The sequence below is a fragment of the Aspergillus pseudoviridinutans genome, assembly GCF_018340605.1.
Source record: "Aspergillus pseudoviridinutans IFM 55266 DNA, scaffold_3, whole genome shotgun sequence".
Lineage (NCBI taxonomy): Eukaryota > Fungi > Ascomycota > Eurotiomycetes > Eurotiales > Aspergillaceae > Aspergillus > Aspergillus pseudoviridinutans.
Genome location: NW_025091283.1, coordinates 2,127,570 through 2,154,535, shown reverse-complemented (window position 1 = coordinate 2,154,535; position 26,966 = coordinate 2,127,570). Strand labels below are relative to the sequence as shown.

General features: G+C 49.3%; 8 protein-coding genes and 2 non-coding genes across 10 annotated transcripts; 5 read left to right on the top strand and 5 right to left on the bottom strand.

The window, feature by feature from the left end:
- Positions 1–194: 194 nt before the first annotated feature.
- Positions 195–2,740, bottom strand: Asppvi_004469 (uncharacterized protein; the record flags this gene model as incomplete). The annotated part of the gene is made up of 4 exons (XM_043300422.1): positions 195–509; positions 565–669; positions 718–1,546; positions 1,596–2,740. 4 exons carry the CDS (start codon positions 2,738–2,740, stop codon positions 195–197), a joined length of 2,394 nt encoding a protein of 797 aa, XP_043156357.1.
- A 162-nt stretch (positions 2,741–2,902) lies between these two features.
- On the bottom strand, positions 2,903–5,634 carry Asppvi_004468 (uncharacterized protein; the record flags this gene model as incomplete). Its single annotated transcript, XM_043300421.1, has 7 exons — positions 2,903–3,138; positions 3,196–3,926; positions 4,042–4,225; positions 4,280–4,746; positions 4,800–5,178; positions 5,225–5,346; positions 5,399–5,634. The coding sequence occupies 7 exons, from the start codon at positions 5,632–5,634 to the stop codon at positions 2,903–2,905; spliced, it is 2,355 nt and encodes a 784-aa protein (XP_043156356.1).
- Positions 5,635–7,564: 1,930 nt separating this feature from the next.
- On the top strand, positions 7,565–7,684 carry Asppvi_r0005. The gene has a single exon (XR_006253293.1). It is a non-coding gene; the product is annotated as a 5S ribosomal RNA (ribosomal RNA).
- Positions 7,685–7,802: 118 nt separating this feature from the next.
- On the bottom strand, positions 7,803–9,961 carry Asppvi_004467 (lipase family protein; the record flags this gene model as incomplete). Its single annotated transcript, XM_043300420.1, has 5 exons — positions 7,803–8,641; positions 8,722–8,817; positions 8,892–9,036; positions 9,096–9,559; positions 9,625–9,961. The coding sequence occupies 5 exons, from the start codon at positions 9,959–9,961 to the stop codon at positions 7,803–7,805; spliced, it is 1,881 nt and encodes a 626-aa protein (XP_043156355.1).
- A 342-nt stretch (positions 9,962–10,303) lies between these two features.
- On the top strand, positions 10,304–11,447 carry Asppvi_004466 (uncharacterized protein; the record flags this gene model as incomplete). Its single annotated transcript, XM_043300419.1, has 6 exons — positions 10,304–10,526; positions 10,603–10,668; positions 10,733–10,789; positions 10,855–10,926; positions 10,979–11,084; positions 11,147–11,447. 6 exons carry the CDS (start codon positions 10,304–10,306, stop codon positions 11,445–11,447), a joined length of 825 nt encoding a protein of 274 aa, XP_043156354.1.
- A 369-nt stretch (positions 11,448–11,816) lies between these two features.
- Positions 11,817–13,127, top strand: Asppvi_004465 (uncharacterized protein; the record flags this gene model as incomplete). Its single annotated transcript, XM_043300418.1, has 1 exon — positions 11,817–13,127. One exon carries the CDS (start codon positions 11,817–11,819, stop codon positions 13,125–13,127), a length of 1,311 nt encoding a protein of 436 aa, XP_043156353.1.
- A 68-nt stretch (positions 13,128–13,195) lies between these two features.
- Positions 13,196–13,315, top strand: Asppvi_r0004. The gene has a single exon (XR_006253292.1). It is a non-coding gene; the product is annotated as a 5S ribosomal RNA (ribosomal RNA).
- Positions 13,316–14,409: 1,094 nt separating this feature from the next.
- On the bottom strand, positions 14,410–16,677 carry Asppvi_004464 (uncharacterized protein; the record flags this gene model as incomplete). Its single annotated transcript, XM_043300417.1, has 2 exons — positions 14,410–16,244; positions 16,296–16,677. 2 exons carry the CDS (start codon positions 16,675–16,677, stop codon positions 14,410–14,412), a joined length of 2,217 nt encoding a protein of 738 aa, XP_043156352.1.
- A 2,678-nt stretch (positions 16,678–19,355) lies between these two features.
- Positions 19,356–20,042, top strand: Asppvi_004463 (uncharacterized protein; the record flags this gene model as incomplete). Its single annotated transcript, XM_043300416.1, has 1 exon — positions 19,356–20,042. One exon carries the CDS (start codon positions 19,356–19,358, stop codon positions 20,040–20,042), a length of 687 nt encoding a protein of 228 aa, XP_043156351.1.
- A 2,448-nt stretch (positions 20,043–22,490) lies between these two features.
- Positions 22,491–26,604, bottom strand: Asppvi_004462 (uncharacterized protein; the record flags this gene model as incomplete). The annotated part of the gene is made up of 3 exons (XM_043300415.1): positions 22,491–22,920; positions 22,998–23,542; positions 23,611–26,604. The coding sequence occupies 3 exons, from the start codon at positions 26,602–26,604 to the stop codon at positions 22,491–22,493; spliced, it is 3,969 nt and encodes a 1,322-aa protein (XP_043156350.1).
- Positions 26,605–26,966: the final 362 nt, after the last annotated feature.

Sequence of the window (26,966 nt, the reverse complement as noted above, 5' to 3'; positions counted from 1 at the left end):
GTTAAGGCATACTACGGACGCTATGGAGTTGTCAAGTTGAAATCGTCTACGTCTAACAAGGCGAAGACTTTATGCTTCATTACAGCCCTGTGCCCTTGATTTACATGTGCTCATGCAAACATATCCTCATGTATATATTTATCCAAATCTGAATGAAGAGACTGCGCAGCTAGCTATGTATAGGCTTAAGTGCATTAGACAGTAGAGTATGGCATCGTGATAGCAGCCACCGCAGTCTCCATATCTTTCAAGATATCCATGACGGTACCCTTGTTGGCGACGTTATATGCGTTTCGAATGTCTGTTATCCTGCTGTTCATCAGTGCGCGGACGTGCTTTACAACCTTGGTCATGTAATCTGGTATGAATTCAGTCCAGGACGTGGACAGGTCGGGGACACCATTGGGATCCCCCTCAATCAGTTGCAATTGCGTGTTCACGTTGTCGACAACCTGCTCGAACCGCTTTTTGACATCCGCGTCGTTCAGGTATTCAAAGACGGCAAGGATCTGCAAGGAGTGAGTGGCTGTATTACTCGAAGATCTGCTTCGAGTGATCACTTACAAGCTTGAGCGGCTTGAGGAAGTTTTCAATAGGGCCGCAATTTTCCACGGCGTCCTCTAGGTCTGCGTCAAATACAGCCTGATCTGGTGATTTAAAATCCCATAGCTGGGAGAGTAAGTAAATGTGGCGACAGTTGGAAGAAAGGACACTTACCAAAGCCTTCATTGAGTTGATTTCTTTCTGACAGGGCACAAACACAGCTCTGTTGCGACTAGATCCCAGCGCATCAAAAACACGGTCACTGGGCCTTTGTGGAGCATAGGAGCCTGAAACAGGCGTAAGCGTCGACGAGAGCACCGCAGAGCCAAAGTAGTCTTTCCACCATTTAGACCGAATCCCTCCCACTGACATCTGTACGCCGGATGGCAGTATCCCGGAATTCGGGGCCTGTACCCACGCCTTGATGGTTTGAAGCTCAACGATGTGCTCCGTGACAAACTTGCTCATATCAACATCATCGAGAGGCCAATCAATGACCTCCCAATCGTCGCAACTGTTGCTCATAACATCGAATGCGGTCTCAATGACAACCTGTCCATTGGGGCCTCTATAAAGCTTGCCAATTGACGGGTAAGGAAGTGACTTGAACGTGGCCTCGGTTTTATCCACGAGCAGTACCTTGAATTGTCTTTCTGCGCCTCTTTTCGCGAGAGACGAACGTCTGGTCAAGGTGCTGTTGCTCGTGCTGTTGCTCGATCCCGTGCCATTATCGAAGCCCCCATCGTCGCTCCCGTCGAAGCCCCCATCAACGCTGTCATAATCGTCGCATAAACCAGGATAAAGCTCGCAGATGTCTACCTCACAGACAGGGTTTTCGTCCAGTGAATCACAGGAAAGGACCAAACCAGTGGAACATCCAAGGAAGCTATTCTCGAAATCCCAGAAAAGAGAACTGGTCTCGTTTGAGATCGTATGCGGCGAGGGACCACCCTTATTATTATCCTCATCATCGCCCCCACCCGCAGCCCCGGATGCAATTACCCTATGAGAGCTGTAAGCCTGGATCACTGTTGAAGAGAAGGCGAACTTACTTGGCCTGGTTGGAGGACCCAATGACACGGTCCATATTACTATCTTCGGACCATGCAGTGAAGGAGTCAAGGCTGTTTTTATATGTGACTGTTGTAGTGGCAGGGCCCGTGCCCAGACTCACGTTATACGACTTGTCGGAACCTACCTGTAGGGCGTTGTATGTGTTCAACGACGCTTCCGTGAAGGCATTGACGACCTTTCCATCCGTCCCATATTTGTTGAGGGTGATGGAGAGACCGACCCGAGGGCGTAGGTCAATCTTGATTGTCCCTTCGGCTGCGTCAGAGATATCTCCGCTGAACTTGGTACCCATGGCCTCCTGCGCCGTCTGACCAGACGAATCCCCGGCATCATGAGGAAAGTTCTGGACGATGTTGGTACTCGTATAAGCGTGGACGCCGGTGGAGATGTTCCCCGCCAATTCGATATCGGCCACCATTCCGACATCTGCCATAAGTGTAGGGGCAAAAGAGATGATGCCGATGTGGTTGAATTCGTCCATTGTGATGGGGCTGGAGAAGAGGCTTTCCGTGGTGTAGTCGAGGTTAAAGGAGCCGTACATCGACATGTCCAAGTTCATCTTGGCGTCAATGTTGGTATCGACGAAGCTGTAGACCTCCTCGATGTCAATACTGGGACTGATTGTACCGACGATCGATACTGCCATCTTGGCGGTTGCCGAAATACTGCCAGACGCCACGATATCAGCAAACGCTTTGGCCGATCCGCACGATTTGAGACCCGAAAAAATACTCTGCGAGAAAGTCTTGCTGAATGCACTTCCGGATCCAGACTTTTTATTACGCACAGTAGCGAAGCGACTGCCCCAGTCTCCATCGCTGCTGCTGTAGAAGCGGCGGAGCATGGATCGCTTAGACGCCGGACTGGAATCCACGACAGTTTCCCAATATCCGCCAATATTAGCGTAGTCTGCGCGGAAATAGATAGACCCTGCATCACGCTTCACCAGACCAAAATTGTAGTCGAAGGTTAGTTCCTTAACGGTGGCTTTTGTCAGATGGGATAGATGGGCTGGCAATGATTGATCCTCGGCGACAGAGACCTCGTGAGCGACCGCGTAAGTGGCAGCACCGCAGTTATCGGGCATCTCGATGATGGTACCCGCGAGCCCGTCCAACATCATATGCTCGCAGTCGGACGTCGGTCCGTCATTTGTGCAAACAAAGCGGACTACAGATGTACATATTAGCCGAGCTTTTAGTACCAAGGGGCCATCAGTGTCTCACCTTTTTGCCGTTTCTCCCCTTGGATTTCATGGCAGTTTAGGAACTCCAGGTCGCTTCTGCTATCCGTCTCTCTTGACCTTTGCACTCGTCACAGCCGCCTCTGGCCCGTCAATGAGAACCCAACAGAAAGCCGTATTGACCGGGTTGCTTCCTTTCGACGCTCCCTTGGGAAATTGTAGATCGTACTTGACATAATCATTCGACGGCGGAAGGGTTTGGAAAATGTCCTTGAGATCAACCGGCAGGAAGGCCTGTTCGGCTGGCGCGTCGCAGCACAGAGCCTTCTGTCGACCCCCTAAATCATTCCAAACCGTTAGCAATGACACTAAACCGCTGCAGTAAGGTCACTTACAGTGACATGAACTCTTGGAGTCACCGTAAGAATTCACCATGAGTTGAATGTCATTGTCATCGCAGGTGTTGTCGGCACAATCCCCCTTACCAACCCAATGGCAATTGGTAAACTTCGCGGGGCTGGGACAGCAGTAGTCTCGGTTTTGAGGACCACTGTGGCTGTAAGAGTAGGCACACTTGTCTGGATCATGAACGCTGGCTACTTTCTCGTCGCCAGACAAACACCCTCCTCCACATCTACCCAGATAACAGTCTTTGATCTCACTTTCCCACTCGTCAGCTACACAGCAGAAGGCCTTGCGTCCGCGGCCGCATCTCTTGTGGTTGCCCTCGGTGGGATCCCCGCCCCACGAAGAGTATAGGAGCGTCATTTCTCCGCTGTGACATTGGCCATTGCAGTCGGATCCGTCGCCACGCCAGAGACAGGACTTCGGGTACGCGGTGGAGGGACAGCAGATCGGCTTGCCGTAGCCTGAACCACAGCCCCCGGCATCATACCCGATCCGGACCTGTCCGGTACCGCAACTGGAGGCTTGTGGGTTTTCCATGTCGACGCAGTCGTCAAAGCGCTTGCATTGCTGTCCATTCTTACCCGCCCAGTCCTGGGTCACAGCCTTTGCGTTCTCCAGTGGATTCTGGATGCCGCCTACAGGCTTGCCGAGAAGGCCTTGTAGACCGGTAAACTGTTTGTCGTCCATGTCCGAGGACCAAATCATGAGGCCGCCAAGGCTATAGAGCGTTAGTTCAGCCCTAACACGCTACCATCGGCTATAAGAAGAGTTTCACACCAGAGCCGTCTCTGAATCTGGCACCATGGTCGTATGAGAAGGGGAGAGAAACTGACCCAATGCCATTTGCCCAATCGACCTTTTGCTGGAAAGTCACATTATTATCAAACGATACCCACTGGTTGTCATCATAAACAAGGTAATTGACGGCATCTTCCTCTTCATGAACGAGGGTGACCTGCTTATCCGACCGTTTCATAGAGCTAGATGTCGTCGCGCCGTTCAGAATGTCCATGATTTCTATCGTGTCAGTCAGCCTTTGCTTCTTTTTTACCTTCCACGAGCTCAACATACCAAAGTAGCCCAAGATACCAGCAGTATTTGTACATTCACCAGGGTTGGCCGCACCGCCAAACGGACATCCGGGTTTACTACGATCCGGGTCCGCGAGCTGGAATGACCGTCCATAGAATCCTACGCCCAGGACGACCTTTGCGGGAGGGATACCAACACGCCACAGGAGCTCCATACTGGACTTGATCTCCGTCAAGTTGGTATGGCCTTGGACAATGCTACCAATGGGATTGTTGCGATCCCAGAAGCCGTGGAGGTCATAGGACATCATGTTAATCCAATCGACATACTTGACCATACCGGGAAGGTCGAACCACCGGAGATACCAGTAGGAGGAAGGGATAGTGAACGTGAGACCCAGGGATCTGGGAGACCTGCCAAAGGTCTCTCGGAGTGTCTTGAGGAGAAGAACATAATTTTCCGTGTCGCCTTCTTTACCGCCACGGTCTCCGGCTCCTGGATACTCCCTATTGCATTGGTTAGTGAGAGTCGCCTGGAGACAGGGCGTCCAAGTACGTACCAATCTATATCTAGACCGTCAAAGCCGTATTGGTCCAGGAAACGAACGACGTTATTGGCAAAGGTCTGCCGCTTAGAGGCGTCGGCCGCGATTTCGCCAAAGAGAGGCTGAGTGGCTGTGTTGTTGTCGGAAAACGTCCAACCACCGATGCTGACGAAGACCTCCAAATCCGCATTGCCCGTCTTGAATGTTTTAACGTCCGCGGTTGTCTGGAAGAGATCTTCAGGCGTTGCGCTATCCATCGTGGTTACCTCGTAGGTATCTGGGTCGATGTAGGCAAAGGCAAAGTTCACATGGGTCAGGCCATCAATGGGTAGCCCGTCTGGAGCCATCGGATGGCAGTCTCGACGGGCACTCCACGCTTCGTAGTATCCAATGACTGGTATCGCATTAGCGTTCGTTCAGACTCGGTTCAGTCAACATACCCCTTCGATAGACATCATCCGTGCTTGCACCCTCAGGGGGACTCGGATGCAACTCGCAATTGCTCTGACAGTCGCCAGAGCAAAACTCCTCAGTGGTACCACAGAAGCCATATTGAGAACAACTTGACATCGCCGTTAGCATATATCTCGCGCTATCTACTGATGCGGTCATACCAGACGTTGAGCGGACAGGTTTTGTTCCCTGTTTCCGAGTACTGACCACATTCGGCCACAGCGTCACACTGAGACACGCAGCCATCGCCGCAGTAGGTTGGTCCTTTTATTGAGACGGTCAGTGATGAGGCGCAAGTGCAGTTGGGATAGAACGAGCGAACCATATCCACAGTAGCCGCCTGCGCCGCAGCAGGCGCCATTCGAGCACGGCTTTTCAGCACTACAACTATAGTCATCTCGACCTTGTAGGCCATAAGCAGTTGATCCTCGGACGGCCGAGGATGAAAAGATGCGAAGTCCTGCTACATCCCATGATGAAGGAAATTTATGGGCAAGTAGTCCGAGACAGACAGCCACGCAGGTAAATAACAGGAGCAGATTCGGCCTGCGCCTTGTAGGGGATTCCGCCCTTGAACTTGCCATGACAGGTTCAGGCCGAGGCGGAAGTGTGAAATGAACCCAAAATAAAATGAATGAACAGGTTCTTTGCACGAACAAAAGAATGACTGGTTACAAGTTTAGGCCACTCGAGTCTTTGACTTACTCCTGCTTTATATCCATGGAGTCACTTCAAAACCTGACGCAGGGAATTGTAAAACTGAGTAATTGGTGTCAAATATTATACCGCTATGATTATGGTTGTGTAACCGTAGACTGGTGCGTAAATCGTCAAGGCACCTTTCTAACTTAGTGGTATTATATTTCTCTAATTGTTCATAGAAACCGGGGAGAAAGGAAGAAGCTATCAGAAGCCGGAAAGCACAAACAATAGGGGAAATGGGGGTCACCATTGAACTGATAGTCTAGCGGGCACTGTTACTGACAAGCAAAATATAGATTAGCTCAAAAGAGGAAGGAGATAAGACGAAAGGAGCCACTCGACGAGCTATGCACATTGTTCGTCCCCCTGACTAGCTAGCATGCATACCCACTAGGCTCTGAGAGGCTATATTAGCCTCAATGGCAGTGGAGACTACTCAAGCGGGACTCTGCTGGCGCCTGAAGATATAGGAACAAAGCTCGAGTTTAAAAATGTATAGAAGGCATGGTTATCTGGTCTCTTATGTTAGGAGTTTGACCAGACCATAACCTATAATAGTAATAGAATATATCATCTTAATAATAGAAGATTCACTCCTGCATCATGAATAATTACAGAGAGATGATATTGCCCTTTACATTTCTAAATTAGGAAGTATCATGGCTTTAAGGGCAAAGCCTATAAAGAGGGGAGGTAATTAATAAGGGCTATAGTGAACCATAAAGCCACTATATATAGTTAATACTAATAGTACAGACTATTAGATTATATAATCCACTGTAAATATTCTGTAAGTTACTAGGTATTCTATAACTCAGTAATTAGTTCTCCTTACTTAGGCAACACGCAGTCATTTGCTCCATTCACACTGATCTTACCAGTTGATATTGGCTCTGAATGGCCGACCTTACAGACCTAGCTTTGTAACCTTAGTAATGCTAGTAGTAGATACTAAAGCTAGTACACTCACTATTTAATCTACAGATTAAGCACTTCATCACAAGCACAGTTATATTCTGGATAAAATCAGGCCTCAGGGTTTCCACTCAGGGAAGAGAGTATAGAAGTTAGGCAGCCTAGCAGTTTATCCTTTGATTAACTGCTGAAAATCAACATGGGATTATAGGGTCGGAACTGTTCGAGTCATTTTAAATGAATAGATAAAGCTGGTGTTCAAAGGACCTTACTCCGGGTTCAGCGTTTTATACTCTGAATTTCCCGAATTCAAGCTGAAAGACGAAGCATGGCCGGTGGCAAGAAGACACTGTCCCAGCTTCTGCAGGGCCTGACAATCTTCAGCCAGAGTGACCCACAATTCAGTACGATCTGCTTGATCTCCTAGATCTGCTTTCAACAGCCTCTACGAATGACATGTCAGAACCAGTACGCCACCTTTTCTGCATTTGAGTATATCTGAGCTTTGGTCTTCGTCTCTAAATTCCTATCAATCACACCGCCAGTATCCACAATCCGAACGTGTACGACCTGATTGGGCTCCATGGCCCCATCCATCGGCAACATTGCCCTTACTATATACGCCTGCAGATTAGGTACATGAGAGCTGAACTGAAAGGAAAATGCACAATATTACATATCTTAATACCCTTACTTTCTTTGAACCTAGCACATACGACCATAGGGTGTGGAAAACAGGGCTTCCCGTCCGCTCAGCCGTACTTAAGCCACACGCCGGCCGGTTAGTAGTTGGGTGGGTGACCACCAGCGAATCCCGGCTGTTGTATGTTTTTTCTTCACCCATTCTTTTTGTCAGATATAACCATGATGCTCTATCTCCCTTCAGGCTGTGCTGCCCCTCTTTATCTAATGTAGATCGCCATAACAAGACTACCACGGACTAGCCGATCATGGACGTAGGTCATGTCCTTCGTCTTGGTTGGCATGATTATCGTTCGTGCCGAGGACCGAGAGCATGCCTCGTAACTGGCTTGCCAGAGCATGTACTTGACTCTGCAAATCATCTGGACTTAATGTCCCCTCCAGCTCGTTAAGGTCAGTTCTGAATCGCCCTATGAGGTCATTTGACGCCTGATGGAACGCTGCCACTGGAGACTGTTGCTGTCGCACCCAGAAACCAGTGATACAACTATGCCACTCTCCGTCGACCATGCCGGCAATAAGCCACTTCTCGGGACTGTCCAAGTCCCCGGCATCAAACCAGTCGTCAAACCCTTCCCAGCCGTCGTCCTCGTCGTAGTTGTTCGTAGCAAGAGAGGTCTCGCGGACACTCCGACGACTGAAGAATCTCTTAGCTTTCAAAGACGGAATGTCTTGGTTGGCGAACGCATTGACATTGGCGGCGTACACGCTCATGTGGTGCGCGGCCGGGTTAACCGCTAGCGTCTTCTCCATGATATGACTTTCGACGAAGACCCCACGGACTTGCTCACGTCCGCCGACGGGCTCCGTGACACGAAGGCCCAGAATAGGGAAGGCGTTGGCGAGTTGCATTGGGGCCAGTTGAAGCAAACTCCCGACGAAATCAGGATTGTGAGTGCCTAGACGAGTGGCGAGATGGAACAGTGTTTTGACATAATCGAAGTCTGTACGTGGAATGGGATCGCCTTCGTTAACGACCGAGAGGATGAAGTCCACGGGGTCATTCGGAGAGAACGATCGTGGCGTAAGAGGCGGCGAGGTCACCGGCGGGGCTCCAAAGGTGATGCAGTGGATGGATTCGAAGGCTAATAGAAATAACGGCAACAATGCAATCAGTATGTTCCTTCTTATCGAGCGGCAGCACTCCACTGGGTGGTTGTCTTACCAACTCCAAGTTCTATGGACATATGCTGCTGTTCTTGGCGGCCGGTGTATTTGCTTCGGACCAGGAAGTCCCAGCAGAGGGCAGCGACAGCACCGCCTAGCAAACGCAGCTAGATTAGTACTCCATCCACCAAAGCAAGGGTCGGACGGTCTATCTAGGGATAATCGTACCCGCCGAATGACCCGTCAGGAGCAGCCGCGGCTTCACTCCCCCTCTTCGATTTGCAAGATGTGCTCTCAGGGCAGTGGAAATGCGTTTTCTCATAAGAACCGCGACAGAGAACAACCCGGAATGGACCTTCCTCCCTGCTAATCCCTAGACAGGTTTGCGTTTAGCGGTGCAATTTAGGGAACGGAGTGAGAGACAATGAATACCAGGTCCTCCTGCATATCGACTGGGTTACAGTCAAAATTAACGACCCAATCCATCCACGTCCGACTCCCCATAATAGCAACGACAATCGTACCTCCCTCATCACCATGGCGTTCATCCAGGACAAACTTGATATCCGTGGGTTTCTCTAGTCCGGTCCTCGAACGGGGTAATCGGATTTCTCGGGGTTCCCCAACAAGACTGTCTACCCTTTCAACATCTGACGGATGTATCGCTACATCAAGTGCGCAGTCTGGACGGATATATACCTGATGACAGGCATGTGCGGCCAGTTGCATAAGGGGCATTATAAGTGTGGGTGGCGCTTCTTCAGTTGCAGCCGTCGCAAAGGTGGATGATGGTTCATGCCAGACTAGATTCGTCGGCCAGGAGCTGTTCCGATAAACGGCAGCCGCACCATTAAATGTCTCAAGGGAGATGTCGTCGTTCAACGCGTCCACAGTCCCTTTACAACGTCATAAAGACGGATTAACCCTCTTATTCACTTGAGCCTATAATGAGCGACCTCACCCTTTTCAGCGACGTTGAGCACCTCCTGGATCTCGCCCAGTATCTCGACGGCCCTCGCTGCATTCGTGGACGCGTTTCCCATCAGGATCAATGCCGTCGACAAGGCATCCACCTCTTGGATGAGACGGCTGTCCCCAGATGTAGGGAGCACTTCTGAGGATCGCGTTACTGATGCCTTTCCCGTGGTTCCCGCGACCGTGGACGTCGCTCCCGCCGTAGCCAAAGAGCTTGTGGTGGCTTCCCGACCCGCGCGAAACCGGAGTAGCCGGGGGATTTTAATGGTCTTGTCCTTCTTCCTCTCCTTCTCCTTTCCCTTGGTGAACAGGGTAAACGACATCTTGCGAGAGAGCAACCGACCACTGGAGGTCAGATTTTGAATGAGTGTCTGCCTGCTTTTCTCTGGTCGGATCTGACGTACCGAGTTAAATATATCTGGGGGTGAACCCCTCATTCCATGCCAGGTCAGCCGCATTGTCAGCCGTACTGGTGGCGTTTGTGGTTTTGTTGAGGCACAAATACCCGAATGACTGCCGCATGACCATTGGCTCAGGGACCACACGAACCTCGATCTTCCACTGACAAGCTGCTCAAGGCCTTGGAGACATCCCAACTCGAATTTCCTGTCCTCAGAGTGGTGCTCTCCAAACTCTGGAATGATCGATCATCAGGCTACCCCAGAATGACACTTCCTGCGAGCATACCGTGGGTCTTGCGCGGTAGCGATGAGGGAGCCTTCAAGAGCGCAGTGACTGATCTTTATTGGCGCTCGGTGGAGGAAGAGGCACGTCATCTCGTAGTGGCCCTCGCTGATTTGATAAAAGACTGTCCCGAGCCCCTGGCCATTGAGAAGGTCCAAGCCCGGCCGCATCGTGCGAGGCAAAATCTATTTGCGAAAGCCTGGAGTGAGTGCTCTCCTTTCCTCTAACTAGTTATCTTGCAAGTCAAGGCCCAAGAATTGTTCAGCTCACTCCCTGCCAGGCAATGTCGATCTTGATGACGAGGCCCTGGAATCCGTGAGGGCACTGTATGGACGCTTCTCGGGGGGTGAGTAGAGTAGACTCTGATCTCCGAAAGGGAGGGCTTTTCTGAGGCTAACAAAGTGTTCAAGATGATTACGGGAAGACGCTCATTGAAAGGCGAGCGAGGCAGATGCTCCAGGCTGTTGGTATATCACCGAGTGGTGCCGATCGTGTCGTAGATGCTCCTTGGCTGAACTCGAATAATCCGCAGGCTGGCTGGATATAGATTTCGTACATCAAGATCGCCCACCGATCTACCCATCCATGTCCGGCCTTCCCAATGGTGAGTGTGCTTCGCAACGTCAGCCGCAAATACTAAAACCGTAATTCGCTAGTGGATGAATTGGAGTATGGTAATGTGATCCGGGCAATGCAATGTTCGCTCTGCCGGCGGTGTATTCGCACGCAATACTTTGAATGCCGCAAAGGCTGTTTGGATAGGTCAGGCCAAGATCCTTCTGACAGCTCTTGGTTTTAGAAGGACCGACACTAACTCCTCCTAGGTCTTCAACTCACAATTACTACAAGTGCTTTCCCCCAGCCAACGAGAAGTCTCAATCAAATATTTCACATCTCCTGCCACGCTTGATGTTGACGCCTTTCAGGCTGTGTTTTTCCTGTATGGTGTCGACAGACAAGATCATCCCCGACGCAGATTGCACCTATCTCAGGAGCGGTTACAAAGACCGAGTCAAGCAGGAACCGCACCTGAGATCCGCGAACTTCACCAGCAGACGCCAGAGTCCCAATGCCCTCGCGTTCCGACGGGAGCTCAATGCACTGGAGGACTTTCAAGAAGGTTGACAGGCCGCAACGAGTGGGTTCATGGCCATGATCCTGGCCAGAGTAATGGGATCGGGCTTCCGGGGAAAATTTCCTGCGGGAAATGTCCATATGGCTTTTCGGTTTGGTCCACTTGCATTCGAAAATGGGGTTCGTCAGTAAGTTTGATCTTGGTTTTACCCATTCTTTTCTTGTCAGAGGTGGGTTGGTGGGCTTTTGCAACATCCATAATCATGTTGTCCGAGGTTTCTCCTTTCACAGATACATTCCCTTTCGAGGATATTCTCTCTTCTCTTATCTCCCTTGACCGATTTCCGCAAAGACAATGACTGCCTCATTTCTGACAAGCAGAGCAGCTCCCAATCTGGCGTCCTGGTAAACCCACGAGAAATGCTCAACATCGCATATAGCCTGACACCTTCTTTGGTGGGCGATAGGCTCTCTTGCGAGAAGATCGCATTAAGTCCATCCCGAGAGACATACACCAAGACAGAGCCCCGCCATGTGCAGCGTACGCTTGCAGTCATCAAACAAGTCTGTGGAGGCTTCGGCACGGGCTATTGTGACAGTTGGGTGATGGCTGAGGAGAATATCATAACCATAATGGCCAACGCCGCTGCTGCCCACCAGTCACACCATCCGATGGTACCGATATCGAAGAAGAGAGCAGATATCCACAATGCCGCGGCGGAGATGGTTGCACTCATGCGCGACGCCGTTTCTGATGCTGTCGAGTTTCACCTTTCTCGTATCTCGTCTCATCTTTTCGCTGCTTCCGTGAAGCTCACTTGGCACCCGCTGAAAAATAATTGCCAGACATTTTGCAACCTTCTCCTCCAAGCGAAGCACTTTAACACCGTCCACCCACCCTTCGTCACATCGGGAAATCAGCTACCTGGCTTCGGCGACCTAGAAAGCCCGTATCTGCACTCCTTCGCCTCCTCAACTCACTTTCCACTATTCGCCGAACAGAAAGACTTGGACAAAGCCTTACGCCACTCAGACGTCGGCGCGTATATGTCCTCCTTCCACAACACCGCGGACCTTGTTTCTTTCGCGTTTGGGCGGAAAATCATTTTCGACTTCAGAACCCCCCACTTCGAGGACCCGGTCCTCTGCAAGCAATGCGTGAGCTGCGACCACAAACTGCCCCAATCGTCCGCTTTCGAGGAACTGGCCGACCTCATACGCCTCTCGGATCATGTCCTCGATGACCCTTTCGGGGCGGTGACTCTCCTGGCCTGTCACTTGGATCGCCCGCGCCCGCTCTATGTCGACAAGAAGGGCTGGGCCTGGCACGGAAGCGAGAGCCAACGGCGGAGAAGGTGGGCCGAGAACCGGATCCACGTTCTTGCTGCTCTGAATGTGTTCCTGTCTTTCACAAAGTCTGTCTTCATTGCATCCTACCTCCTTGTCCAGGGCAAACCCAAGGAGGAAGTGCGATTCCGCGTCGCCGATAGCAACGTTGCTGGCAGGGCTGTTTACAAGACAGCACGGGAGGACTGTCTGGATTGGTCGGATGATTGGGAAATGCAACCGGTTCGGTTGCCCAGTGGGAGTGTGCGCCGCAGGTTGCAGGCGACCCTTGTGTGGGCGATGTCTTCTGGATCTGCAGGGCGTGCTACGTGGAGACAATGCCCCTGCCGGTACTGCGGAATGAATGACGATCAACTAGATGAAATCTGTGGACGAGGTGGCTAATTTTCTCCTCTTTCAGTTTTTACCAGAGGAGTTCTCACTACATTAGTCTTTTCATGCTTATTCCAAGCACATACGACCACAGGGTGTGGAAAACAGGGCTTCCCGTCCGCTCAGCCGTACTTAAGCCACACGCCGGCCAGTTAGTAGTTGGGTGGGTGACCACCAGCGAATCCTGGCTGTTGTATGTTTTTGTTCAACTCTTTTTTTGACTCGCTAGGCGCCCTCGCCGCCCTGCTTTCACTCTGTTCACCCGCTTCGCCTGCATTTCCCGTGAAGCTGGCCTGAATCTGAATATTGCTCAGTCGACACACCGCATACCCCTTCTCTGACTGACCTGGCATCTTCTGACGTCCAAAACGGCCCCTTATGTAAACTACGTGTTCACCTGAGACACTAATCTGTACTCCGTACACAGATCACGAGCACTTGAACTTGTCCTTTCAAACACTGCTCGCCTGTGTTTGCTTGTCCCTAACTCCCTGTGGTGCTCGTGATGGCTACCTCACTCAATTGGGCCTGAGATATCCTTCAAGGACCGGAAGGTTTCTATGCAACTCGAGGGGAAATGGCTGAAGTCAATCTCAAGTCAGACTTTTTCAAGAATTTTTGAATTAATGAATATAAGCGCATGGTCCAGGCACTGGTCAAGAGTCACCTTCAAAAGCAACGAGACAGCATGGACTTAATCCAAGGCAAGGCGTCTGAGTAGGTGGCTCTCCTTCACAGCATGCCAGTGTGGGCAAGACGGCGACGGCGACGGCTATGACCCAGGTAAATGAAAAGACTCTGTTCGCTATACTTGCATCTTTCCTCTTATGCTTACTTATACACCTTTTCTCCTTCGCCTCTTTCTCTTCCAGTATTAGGGCTTAGCCCAGCGAGAGACTACAACTATGATCCTCATTTAATAAAATTCTCTCTCTGAAGACATTACACACTCTAGAAGCTAGAAGGGTCTTCCGTTCATTTTTACCAGTCATTGTTCAGTTAGCCAGTGTGCAATGTTATTAGTCTCTAGTGATGTGCATTAAAGACTCGTGCCCAGGGTAAACGCTACCTTGCCTAAGGATCTCTCCTTATCCGGAACTATTTGACTGCTTTAAAGAAGCTCCATCCACCTGGGATCATCACCTCATACAGATACAATAGCTTAGCATGCTGCTTCGCTTCGCAACACCTTAAGCAATCTAACTATCGAGGTGATGCTGCTGGTGCTGCTGGTGCCCGTGGGGTGCGTAATCGCAATAGCAGCAGCGTGGCGGAAGGTAATGCTTGCAAATTTTCATTTTGGCTGTTTTTGTCCATTCAGTCCGCCGTGCCTCGCCTCTAGTAGCTCACTCTGGCATTTTTCTACCAGCTTCAAACACCTTTGAGCGCTACCTTGCTCGCCTCTGTCCTTATAACGCTCTGCCAGAGCACTCATTGTGGTCAAGACGTGTTCGTAGCTGGTTGACGTACACTGCTGGTTAGATTCTCTTGTTTCTTGAATAGCTGCAGCGAACTGTTTCTCTGCTTCCAAAAGCTTCTCCTGCAGCATGTACGCTGACCCCAACGTAATCAGCACGCTCGGCCTATGTGCTGAACTTGGCACTCGAGAGTTTTGCAGCTTATTCAAAGCTCGCTGGCATAGAGCCACAGTTTCGTCGAGTTCGAAGTCTCTCAGGTGGACATGGCACCTCATGAGGATGACCTCGCAAGAGAATTGAACATCACTCTGCCAAAGCGATTCCCAGTCTTCAGTCGTCGCGTTGTCGCAGAGACTCTTCAAGGCCCCGTACTCCTCCAGTTTGAAATAAAGATTGGCAAGGGGGAAGAACATGGAAGCCTTGGCATAATCAGCCGAGTTCTCTCGATCAAACGTCTTCCGTGCTTCGTCTAGCAGAGCCTTGGCCTCTTCGTTTTTTTTCTGGGAAATGCACAGGTAAATCCGAGTACAAAGAAGGTGGAATGATTGTTGGCAGCTCCCCGCCTGGCCTGTTTCTTCCTCGCCTAAGTAGTTCGCCATCCGTGTTTGCATATCTTCCGGCATGTCCTGCGCGAGATATTGTGTCCATAATCGAGATATCAGGTACTTTTCGAATAGGAGACCCGATCCCTCGCCTTGGGAGGATATTGAGGGTCCTAATAACAGTTTCTCGCCCTCTTCAGTCTGTCCTCTGAGAATAAAGATCCGTGCCAGTAGAAGAGTGAACGAACGTTTCGCGCGTCCTTCATCGACATCAGGGTCGACGCTGAACTGTCTGAGGGTATCATTGCACAAGTTTTCTGCCTCGTTATATTTTTTTAGGTTGGTAAAAATGCTAATCATGAGGAATTTGAGGGTAAATGTAGCTGGGTGATAGTAGCCAAACCTGTTCTTGACCTGTTCATGGAGGCTTATGCACACCTTCTCGACAGCTTCTGGTCTGTCTCGGGCGAGGAAGAAACCAATAATATTGCACATTTGCTCCACCTGGGCTTCTGTATAGCCCTTAAATAGCCGCTTCTGAGAGAAGAGATCAACAATGCGGTTCGCGTGAGCTAGTAACCTCTGCGATATGTGCCAGAACGAAGGAGTGCTTTCTCGCGGTAATTTGCTAGCAATACAGCCCAAAGCCAGCGAAGACATTCCATAGTCCCAATCCCTATTGAGGACATGGATAGTCCAAGAATGCACACAGTTATGTATCCGGAAGCCAATTGAGCCACTCCTATTGTTTGTCACTTCTGCAGGCAGCTCGATCATGGCGTGCTCATGGAGGATTCGCACCGCGTCGCTGAATTCAAGTTCATCCGCTGTGAGAGTTTGGAGCCATTTTGGCTTCTCTAGCCCATCCTTCGTCTCGAACAGCTCAAACCACAGATCGTTATTGTCAAAATAAGCACAGAAACATAAGAGTTTAGCAGCAAGTTTGCTGACTTTGCAAATTCGATTTAAAGTAAGATCCCAGGTGGAATAGAGAGTAAGATTATATTGATCAGACGTTGGTGTCTTCTCCAGCAGCCGGAGCCAAGATTGATTGTATGCATCCAGATATTTCGCACAGCTGTATAGATAGCGACGCAGGTATGTACCCGCTGCCACTAAGGCAAGAGGAAGGCCATCTAATGTTTGTGCCAGTCGTTGTACATCCGGATCTGAAGCCATGTCAACCCTTGAGTCAATGCAAAGATGATGAACCTACTTACCATCCCGCAGGGCGGGCTTTTTGGAACACTTCAGAAGTAAATCCACGCTAAGGCTCATGTCTGTAAATTTCTCGACTGGAATATGATGAAACACGTCTGATTGTGGCCATCTGGATGTGATGAGTATGTGTCCATGATTGGTTCGAATCATTCTGTGCAAATTCCAGTTCTCAAGGCTGGAATCATCCGCCGGACCCTGGCCATAACCATCGCAAATGACGAGCCATCTGTCATTCTGAGTCTGGCTTAGCCAGTCAATCACGGCTAATGATGCCTTTTCGATATCTTGCGATTCTAAGATCTCTTTCCAGCCCGGCGAGGAAGGGTTCTGGAGGTGAATTCGCTCTGCGACTGCGAAAAGACTCTGCTTAACAGTGTCCATGCTTCGGCAATTTACCCAGTAAATCGCGTCATACTCGCTTTCGTAGACCTCTGCATATTTCAGTGCAATTTGTGTCTTTCCGATGCCCCCTAACCCACTCAGAACAACCGTTATCCTTGACCGACCCTGCTGGAAAAGCAACCATATCTGGGCGATTTCCTTGCATCGTCCCGTATAGAAGGGGACCAGTTGTACCCCATAAAGCCAACTTTTAAGCTTATATACGACATGGTTCGCTTCCGTTGCTATATCAAGACGCGTTTCAGCGTGTTATACCGGCGCAGGTGATATCAATCCCAGGCTCCATACCTGTATTGGCTCGCTCATGCGGGGTCAACCTTTGAGCCTGCAGCTCAAGGGAAAGCTTGGTCAAACTTGGAATCATTTTATGTTTTTGTTCGAAGGTGCATATAAAAAAGAGGCGATCAATGTTGAGAACTAAATGATTAATATAAGCCTCGTCAACACCTTCAACAGTTGACTCAGAGGGATGAATGGAAAGTTGACGCGAGGGACAGTGATGGTCTGGTTTGTATTAAAAAGACCCTGTCTATTTCCCCTGAATCCTGACACTAAAAGGTGATGAGGCTGTGAACTGGACACAGACTAATCCCATTGGACAGTAAAAAGTACCACCTTACCTAGTGCCCTGAGATTTTAGTCTTTTGGCGAATGAAAAGATATTGACTGTGTATTATGTTGGTAGGTACTTCGATACTCTGGCCTGTAAAGTATGTTGACTGCTACACCCATCAGATTGCATTTCCAACATGAATGAACAGATAACTATTAACATCTTTACCCCCTCAACTGTCTTACAATAAGATTTTTATTAATATCCTCAAGATTCTCTTGCACTTTTAGATGTTCTGCCATTGTTAAGCTTGAGATTAAGTCTAGTAATATAGTGGTTTTGTTTGTGTAAGTAACTAGTCCTGACTGACTGTAGGTTAAATACATAATTATAGAAGTTTCTATTCTTGTCAAGCACTAAGCTATTTGACTTGCATCAATTAGCAGGTCATTGTTGACTTATTAATTTGAGTTACTAAGATGCGATATCTGAAAGAACAAGGACCAACTTTAGCACTCTCTACATAAGCAGTTTTTAGGAAGCTACTGCTCACTTAAAGCATTGCCAACGCCCAAGTCACTTTGAATTTCGATCAGGGCGCATATATCGCATTTTGACTCTACTTCTTCTCTGTAGACATGCCGCTGCCTCAAGAAGCTACTATCCTGGGAGGAATTGCAGCTATTCAACCCTATTTTTGAGGATTCATATTTATCTTTCGATTCGGCGATATTCAACCGAGCCATCAAGAAGTCATATCACCAACTTTAAATCTAGCTGAACATCAGGCATATTGGCGATAAAGCTTCAATGCAGTTGAGGGAAACCTCAAGCAATTGGAAGACGTCTGTTAGACGCATCATAAGCTGGCAATGAATGGATCTTCTGATGACGATGTATAATCTTTGAGTTCAAAACCTTGGAATCGAAAGAATTGAGTTGACAGTGGCCAAAGATCTGAATGCCTTCCTACAGAGTCATTCCTTCCTCTGCCTCTACTCCTGGAGTCCAGAGCAGCACAGTAAATCTACTCTGTTATAGGCAGCAAGGCATAGCTCTGAAGTAACCATTTAATAATTCCTTAATATCAGGGTGGGCGTGCACTGTATCCTAATATAGGCCCTCTATATTACCTAGTCTGTAAGGGAAGCACCTCCTATACATAAGATATAATGCCTAATCTTCATTTTAATATTATACTATCTAGTATATAGCTGCAAATAGCTACACAGAAACTATGGTAAACTTCTAGATTATAGTATTAATATTAACTTTAAGGATCTTTAGGGATAAAGCCCCCTTGTTTTAGCAGCCCTTAACTGAGTTACTAACTTTATCAAATACTAGGAAGAACTTAGAGGTGGATTGGCATGAAGATACAACTATCAGAGAGCTTTATATAAGGATCTAAAGGCTCTAAAGCAGTGGTTTGACGAACTTTAGAAGGTTTGATTACAGTATGGAATTTTGGATAAAGACATCTATAATTTTATTGAAACTGGCTTTGCCCTKGGTCTAATAGCAACTACTAAGGTACTTACCAGAGCTGATATGCTGAGAGAGCTCCGCGAGCAAAGCTTATCTTCTGAGCAGCAAGGGCAAGCTCGCTTCGGTCGGCAACGGTTGATCAGCACTAAAATATCCTTCCTGTTGCACCGCGGCAAACAATCAATTGGCTGTGATGAAGCTATTACTTGAGAGCTTGTCCAAACTAATCTTCGTTCCATTGTGCGTGCGCAGAAACAAACCAATCTGAGCGATGGTTTTCAATACGCGGCCGGAGATAGACCTCATCGGGGAACGCGTGCCGGGAACAGGATCCAACAATAAGGCGTGGTTGAGTAGATGGTGGGTCTGATTGTCTACCTGAGTTAGATCAGTGAATCACCCGAAGCTCCACTGCAGTAATTTTTTCCGAAGCACACGCAGTGCTATTTATAAGTCAACTGCTCCCCGAGCTATCTACGGCATTTCTGTTCTGCAGCGGCCCATTCTTTCAAGAAAACAATTTTGTCTTTCATTTTCTACGTCACTCGTTAATTTTCTACGTCACTCGTTAATTAATCAAGGCCTACGCGAACATTCCCTATATCAATCTCTTGAAATGCAGTCCAAGGCGCTCGCTGGTCTTCTTTTTCTTCTCACTCCGGCTCTGGCCATACCCCAAGCTACGTCCGTGGCTTACTCCGAGTCTTCTAGCTCATCTGACTCTTCCGACTTTACCGACTCTTCGGACTTTACCGACTCTTCGGATACTGTCGCGCTTCCTTCGCTACCAGCCGACTTCATTAGCGTTTTAGAGACCGCTGTCCCGGCTTCTTGGGAATATGAGATGATGGACCCCGCCTCTGCAGCCGCAGTCATAAGCGCCGCTGCGGCTGGCACGTACCCAGCCTGGTACAACGACCTGCCAGCAAGCATCAAAGCTGCTGTCACTGCTCTTGGCGGCTTCGACGCGGATATCGTTGGTGAAACTGGTTCAATGACCACGGCTGCAAGCACTAGCTCATCCGGACATGTCACTGAGACTGCTTTGGCTACCACAGTCAGTAGCTCAACTGGCTCAGTCGCCATGGAAACTCAAGCTTCCACTCAGTCTTCTGCTACCACGAGTGCTGCTTCTAGCCACAAGTCGGCAACCCCTACGTCTGCAATCCCCACGTCTGCAATCCCCACGTCTGCAATCCCTACGTCTGCGAGCTCGACTGGTGGAGCACCCATCGCTACTGGCGGTGTTGCTCTGGGCGTTGCTGGTGCTGCTGGTCTGCTAGGTCTTGTCCTTGCCCTGTAGTTTGTTTTCTTTGGTCGCATTGTGGGTGTAGCAATTGGGGGATTCTTTCGCTGGCTGCATACACGTGTGTTAAGTCCAACACATCATCCACACTGCCCATATTATTATATGTATCGAGGACTTTGCAGCAAGGCTCTGCCATTACATGGACGGTGTACCATTAATGCCCTACTACTTTTGAATGTAACAATCAGCTCGGATACGTATGTTTCAGCCGTCCTGGTTCCTGCTGCCTCCTAGTCAAAATTTTTTGCTAGCATCGCCAACACTAAGGCTATAATAATGTGGTGGAGAGTATTCACCCATACACACCTTTTCCATGACTAATATGCTTCATAGTCCTATCCCATGTAGCATTAAATGCTCAAGTGCGGCATTTAACAAGTTAAGGTTTCAGCCAAACCAAACCCTAATATCTCAGAGCCTCAGAGGTGGGGTGGGCAATTCAAATTGTTCTTGATAGAGCATAATGAATAATGACGCTGATCTTTGCAGGGTCCTAGCAAGATTTCTTGCAAACCACCTGGGCGACTTTCCAATGTCTACTATTCCATTATATTACACCACAGACTGAATGGTCAGTAAGTTTTCTAGACGCCTCGCTGCGGCAGTCAGTGCCGAAGACATTGAACTCCAGATGCGGAATGGGATAAACCAATGAAGACTGTGAGTGCATACAATCAGTTACCATCACAATCCATATAAAGTACTAGTAAGTACTATACTGATACCACCCTTCCAGGTTATACTGGCAATGAGCGACCACAGCTGTTGACTAGACTTAATAGCCTGGTCAGCGCGTATGCTCTGTCAATGTATCACTGGCAAATAGTAACCGCTTTGACCTGGTTTTCAATTACTCACCTCGCGACTTTTCCCTTTTTCCAATAATAGCTACGACAACACAAGTATCTTCGCAGCCTAAAGGACCAGGAGGTGCGGTGGGAAGAACGACCTATTGCAAGACAAGTCTCACCTGTGACACCTGAACACCAGAGGACATCGCTGATCCGGATTCTGTGGCGTTCACGACGGTAGCTACCGCAGCCCTAGAAGTGGAAGCATTTTCCGGTAGAGTTATTTGCCGCTATGTTCTTCAAAACGTTGCCTAGGATATGAACAAGCTCTCGTGACTCTAGTAGTCGGTCGTAAATCTCCGCGTCGCTGCTGGAGGGTTTCAAGGTCTGTCTTTTTCGGATCGTCTGGATTTGCCCACACAGCTTATTCGAGTCTCTCAGTGTTGTTCACAACGCCCGCGAGCGTGAGATCCGTTTATTTCGCATCCGAGCCAGCTGCGCTGCGTTACACTTGCGAGATTTTCGAGCTCAGTGCCGGTGACTTTGACGCGCTTGGAGCAGAAGCAGGACCGGAACTGGCGCTGTGTCGCTTTTGAGCGAAGGCATCTGCTCGTCAGGCGCAGGTTGCCCACATCCGTCAAATCTAGCAGTCTGACAATGCTTCCGATGATCTCCAGAGGACAACTCTCCAAGCCAACCGTCATTATGACTATTGAACTGTTGACTGGTTGGATGTAAGCACACGGGACGGAGATACTGATTTCTCAACTGAGCGGGGTGAAGCCAGGATACACGTGACTAAATACTACTCCAGCTATCCCTTACCCCAATGCCCAGTGTATCATTTTAGCGAGGAATCTGTGCACCTGAGTCTGCTCTAGTACTGTGTGTATACCTATTTATTCCTAATATACTATCTTATGTGAATTAAATCTATGAGTATAGTAATATGGGAAGGTGTGACTTCGCAATGTAGCAGCACTTCGATCAATCCATCCATTACGCGGGTAGCAAACATTATTGGGACCAGGAACCATAGTCCAATGAATAGTATTCCCCATATTGTACCATCATATTAATCTACTTGGATCTAGGCGTGGTAATGAGTGAAGTATATAAGGCTGGATGGAATGGAGGATGGGAGTCTGGGACGAATCAAGCTTTTGGTTAAGCTTTTTGTGGGGAAGCGCCTTAATTTAGACTAAAGATAACTGGTCGATTAAATATGCATTCAGCCAATGCAGATGGGGATCAGAGCCTTGATATGTGAGGCCTATCCATCACACCAGAAGGGCCGAGAAGCTCCTTATGCCAGCTGTGTCACTGGCATGATATGTATTTTCGGGCACTCGTCTGGATTTGTGGAGCTACCCCCAGATTTTTAACTTGATTGGAAACACTCAGTTCAATGCGTCTGCGTGGTCCCCAGGCTTGACGACTGCTGTGACTTTGTCTGTCACCAAAGAGAAGAATTGATGACGAGGGTATTGGAGGCGGGAGTTGGCGTTGTCGACATGTCTAGACAACTCTATAGAAGTGTGGTATATATACCAAAGGATATAAAGAGGCTCAGATAGAACCGACCACAGCCAAGGCTCTGATTTGAATTCAGGGGACAATCTCATACAATAAAAGGGGCTTGTCTTCATGGTCATCTACCGGCATCCTCATCCTCCCTATCCACCTCTCCAGTCTCTTCACCGGCCAATCGTTTTAACCTGGCTCTAATGATTGGGTCTTTTTCCATCTCCTGCCACATCCCGACATCCAGTTTAACCCCGTTCTCTCCGAGCCGATTGCCTCTCTGCTTCCAAGGTAGCCACATACCAGCCACTTTCATATTCCTCTTCACCGATTTGTATACAAGCTCTAAAGTCACAAGGACCATAAGTACGAGTACCAGGGTCAGCCACCAGATTGGATCTCGGCCAAAGGTCTTCGTGAAGCCATCTCGGGCCGCATATGGACTTGGTTGCCACGCATACGCGCCTGCCAGGAAGGCATTCCACGCCCACCAACCAACGACGGTGATTGAGAAGGAGGAGAGAGCGATGACGGTCTTGTAGTGGGTTTCGATGATACTGCGTTAGATCCAATGTAAGTCTCAGTTCGCACACCTCAACATAGGACGAAAGAAAAGACAACGGTGTATACCTACAAGAGCTTCCAATTCGTCCAGATGATCCCCAAGCTGAAAACCAGGTCGCCTAAGGCAAACAGACCCTGGTCGGTTGGGTTGCCGAACACACCGTAGGCTGCCCAGGACAAGAACCATACGACCATTCCTTCAACAGTCGCACAGATCATCCAGGCGAGATACTTCCGGAGATTCAGACCAGCATTAGTCTGTCCGTAGGTGTACAGCTCAGGCACAGCCAGTAATGTGTCGGCACTGAGGTCCTGCTCAAACACGCCCATGATGATCACACACAAAGAGGTAAACAGCGTGTTCAGTACTGTGAGCGACCAAGACTCGTACAATGACGTGCCAGTGTACCCATTATAACGCTGATATAGTGCCTGCATCATGTAGAAGAACATCTCTTTCCAGAAGGTTATAAGAATGAACTTGGCCGTGCGGACGTAGTTCCAGCGGCCATGGACCAGAAGCAGGCGCTGGAGAAACCGGAATTGAGCGATACTGTAGTCCGCAACCCGCGCGGCTTGCAGCCCCTCTTTGCCGGAGATACCGACACCGACATGCTAGTTCTATTTAGCCCACTTTTATACAATTGGGGCAGTAGCGGCGAGACGAAGAAAATCTCACTTACCGCAGCCTGAATCATGGCGATGTCATTGGCACCATCCCCAATAGCCAGAGTCAGTGCCCCAGGCACACAGGCTCCGATCGTCTTCACAATACCGGCTTTCTGCGCTGGACTCGCACGGCAGCAGATGACAGAGGCAACAGATGTGATTAGAGAGTAGAACAAGCAGCTCAGCCCCGGATCCGCATCCAAGACGGCAAGGGTATGGCCATCAGTAACAACAACGCTATTGCCAGAGCCAGACTTGATGTTGTCTGAGACAGCTCGCATGCGACCTTCCAAGTCACCGTGTGTGGCATCCAGAATGAACATTTTGGAACCTGGCTCGCAGATCCGTGCCGAGTGAGCGATTTTGATGGCCGTCTCGCGCTTGTCGCCGGTCAACATCCAGACTTGGATCTTGGCTCGTCGCAGCTTTTCGATCGTTTCTGGGACACCTTCCTGCAACTTGTCCTCAATCGCAGATGCACCAAGGAGGTCCAGGGACTGCTCGATCAGCTCACCGGCCGCTTCAATGCGGTCTTGGCGATCGGTTAGAGAGGTCGTCGCTTCCTGGTACACTTTCTTCCAGTTGAAGTAGTCTTCTGGACTGATGAACTTATGCGCGAAAAGAAGCGTACGCAGGCCTTCAGTAGCAAAGTCGTCGACATGCTCCAGGCAGCGGCTGAGTGAGGCAGAGTGGTCTTCAACAGGGAGGTCATCGAGAAAAATGGACAAGGGTTGCTTCGCGGTTTCGAACGAATTCATGCAGTCAGTTCTGTTTCTTCGTTTTTGCTGCAGTTCAGGCTCAATTTCATCATTTAGTCTATCGGTCTTCTGACTCAAGGAAGATGCATCTCGGAGACGGGGTTCAATCATGTTGTCTGCGCCTTTGCAAATAACCCATATCCGCCGATTCGGACATCTTACGATAATGGACATCCGTTTCCTTTTACTGCTAAATTCGATGATATCAAGAATCTCATACACTTGTTGACTTTCATGGTTGTTCGCGTCATTCAGGAGCAGAGTAATAGACTGCGATGACCGATGAATGAGAACATAGCCGAGATCGCAGGCCGCTCGAACGAGGGCAAGTTCATCAGGCGAGGACGCTTGGAAGTCTACAACGTCATTGCGGACCTCAGGGAGGCAAGTATGACACAGGGCCATGGCTAGAATAAATTCACGCACCTTCTGAGAGAATGGAGATGCAGGGTTGCTATGAATATATTCGAGGAGCTGAGTAGTTGTCCGTTCTGGTGGAGCATGATCCTGCCGGCCAGTGGATCTCCACGTTGAGAAAGATGGTCTCGGTTTATTCTCGATTAGAGGAGAGACGGATGTCTTGCTGTCTTTGTGCGTCACTGTATTCGTCATCTGAAAAGATCCAACTTTTCCGAGGCTGACATGGTCCTCCTCAATGCGCCTCGGCTCCTGCTCAGGTTTCAAAGCCTGCTCACGCTCGCCTTTAACGTGCATGTCATGCAACCAGGCGGTGCCAGCAATACTCATCTTGCGGAATCTCATAATATTCTGGGTCAAAGTTCCCGTCTTGTCGCACAAGACATAGCTGACCTGCCCCAGATTCTCGAGAATTGTGTTTGTGTTGCATCTCATTGGCGTATCGGAGACGTTGTCGTACATCTCGACGTCACTCTCCAATAGGAGCGCTTGTCCTACCTTCACAATCTCGAGACTCACGTATAAAGCTAACGGAATAACATTATTGAATGCTATGGCAAAGCCAATGATAATGGCCTCAAACCCCACCGATGCGTTATTCAAATACCACGAATATTGTTCGGTCGATCTCTGCCACATCAGATAGCCCACTGAACAACCGACGGACAGGAGTATCACGTAAGCAATGAGCGTAAGGACAATTCGGTTGGCGGACTTTTCGATTCGGGGCTTCTTTGCTTTGGGGTGGTGATTTGCGTTCATTCGGATCTTGCATTCTTCTCCCGTATTAATCACCATACCAATGACAAGACCCGTGTTTCTCAGGACGCTGCCTCGATAGATCACCTCATTCAAAGTCAGCGGCAGAGCCTCTCCATCAACAGTAACGCTGCCGTTGAAGTCATGTAGGTTTAGATTTGGATGCTCGACCACGAACGTCGCTTCCAAGGATCTGATCCCGTGGATTGTGCTGCACGAGCTTAGAGAGGGTAGCGCTTGTCGGCTCTTCAAGTTCGTTTCTCCATCCAGGGCCATTGTTTCGATATACGCGAGCCCATTCTCTCCATCGGCATGTAGCAGAACGATGTCAGCAGGTACCGCCTCGTCCCTTTTGATTCTGATAATGTCGCCGACTTTGATGTCACGCCATTGGACCTTGGTCCAGCGCAGGTGGTCTTCAGTCATTTCATACTCATTGATAACTTCAGTCTTTGCGTTGGACGCCGAGGGAAACGATTGGAATCCAGTTATTCTGTGGGCTAATCGTCCATGTCCAACATGATGACGGTAATCTCTTAGTACGACGGCGCTGCTCGTATTTTCCACCTTGTCCAGCCGGTGTCTTCTATAGTCGTCATAGCCTTCCTTTGCAACCTGCAAAAGGATGAAGAAGAGAAGAGGGAGGATGGTCGTATAGTTTCCAGTCGTACTCAAGCCCGGGATGGCTTGAGGGATCCCGATACAGAGGAAGTAGAAGTTGCCCAACCGCGTGAATTGGAAAACCAACTGTTTCGGGAGAAAATCGTACATTGTATATCTCGAGGACCGGATGACATTGGAGATGTACGCACGGCCGCTCCGCTCATCAATATACGGCCTGTCTGGGACCGCCTTGAGGGGAATCCAGCGACCATCTTGGGCAGGAGATAACGGCCTGTGTCGTAATGTCCACTGAAGAATGTATACTCGGCACCACGCTAGCGCGCGTTCGAACCAGTCTTTCTGCTCATCGTCGCTGGATGGCTGTGTTCGGATAGATTTCCCTGTGATGATGCGGGGTTTCCTAAGAGCTGCCTCGTTCACAGGTTCTCCTAGGGTTTTCGTTGTGTTCATCGTGTCGTGGAGAGGCAGGACTTGACCGCTCCAGGTGTCCAGGTCCACAGGACTGGAGGCTGATGAATGAAGCTCCTCGTTCTAGAGGGACTATGGGATCACATCGACAGAATGTATGCAGGGCAACATAGTCTTATGGTCTCGCGCTCGTCCGATCGAGCAGAGCGACTGCTGTTTGAACGGTCGAGCTGTTTTGTGCAGCTCCTTGTTGTCCGTCGTCCACAACTGACAGGTTCCATTCAGTATGCCCCTCTCATAAATTGAAGCCAGTACATACACTTGATTCATGTTGGTAGGCCACATACAGCACGTGGTTGGTTGGTTCGTCCCTGTATGCCCAGCAGCCCGGCTTGATGTTCTGC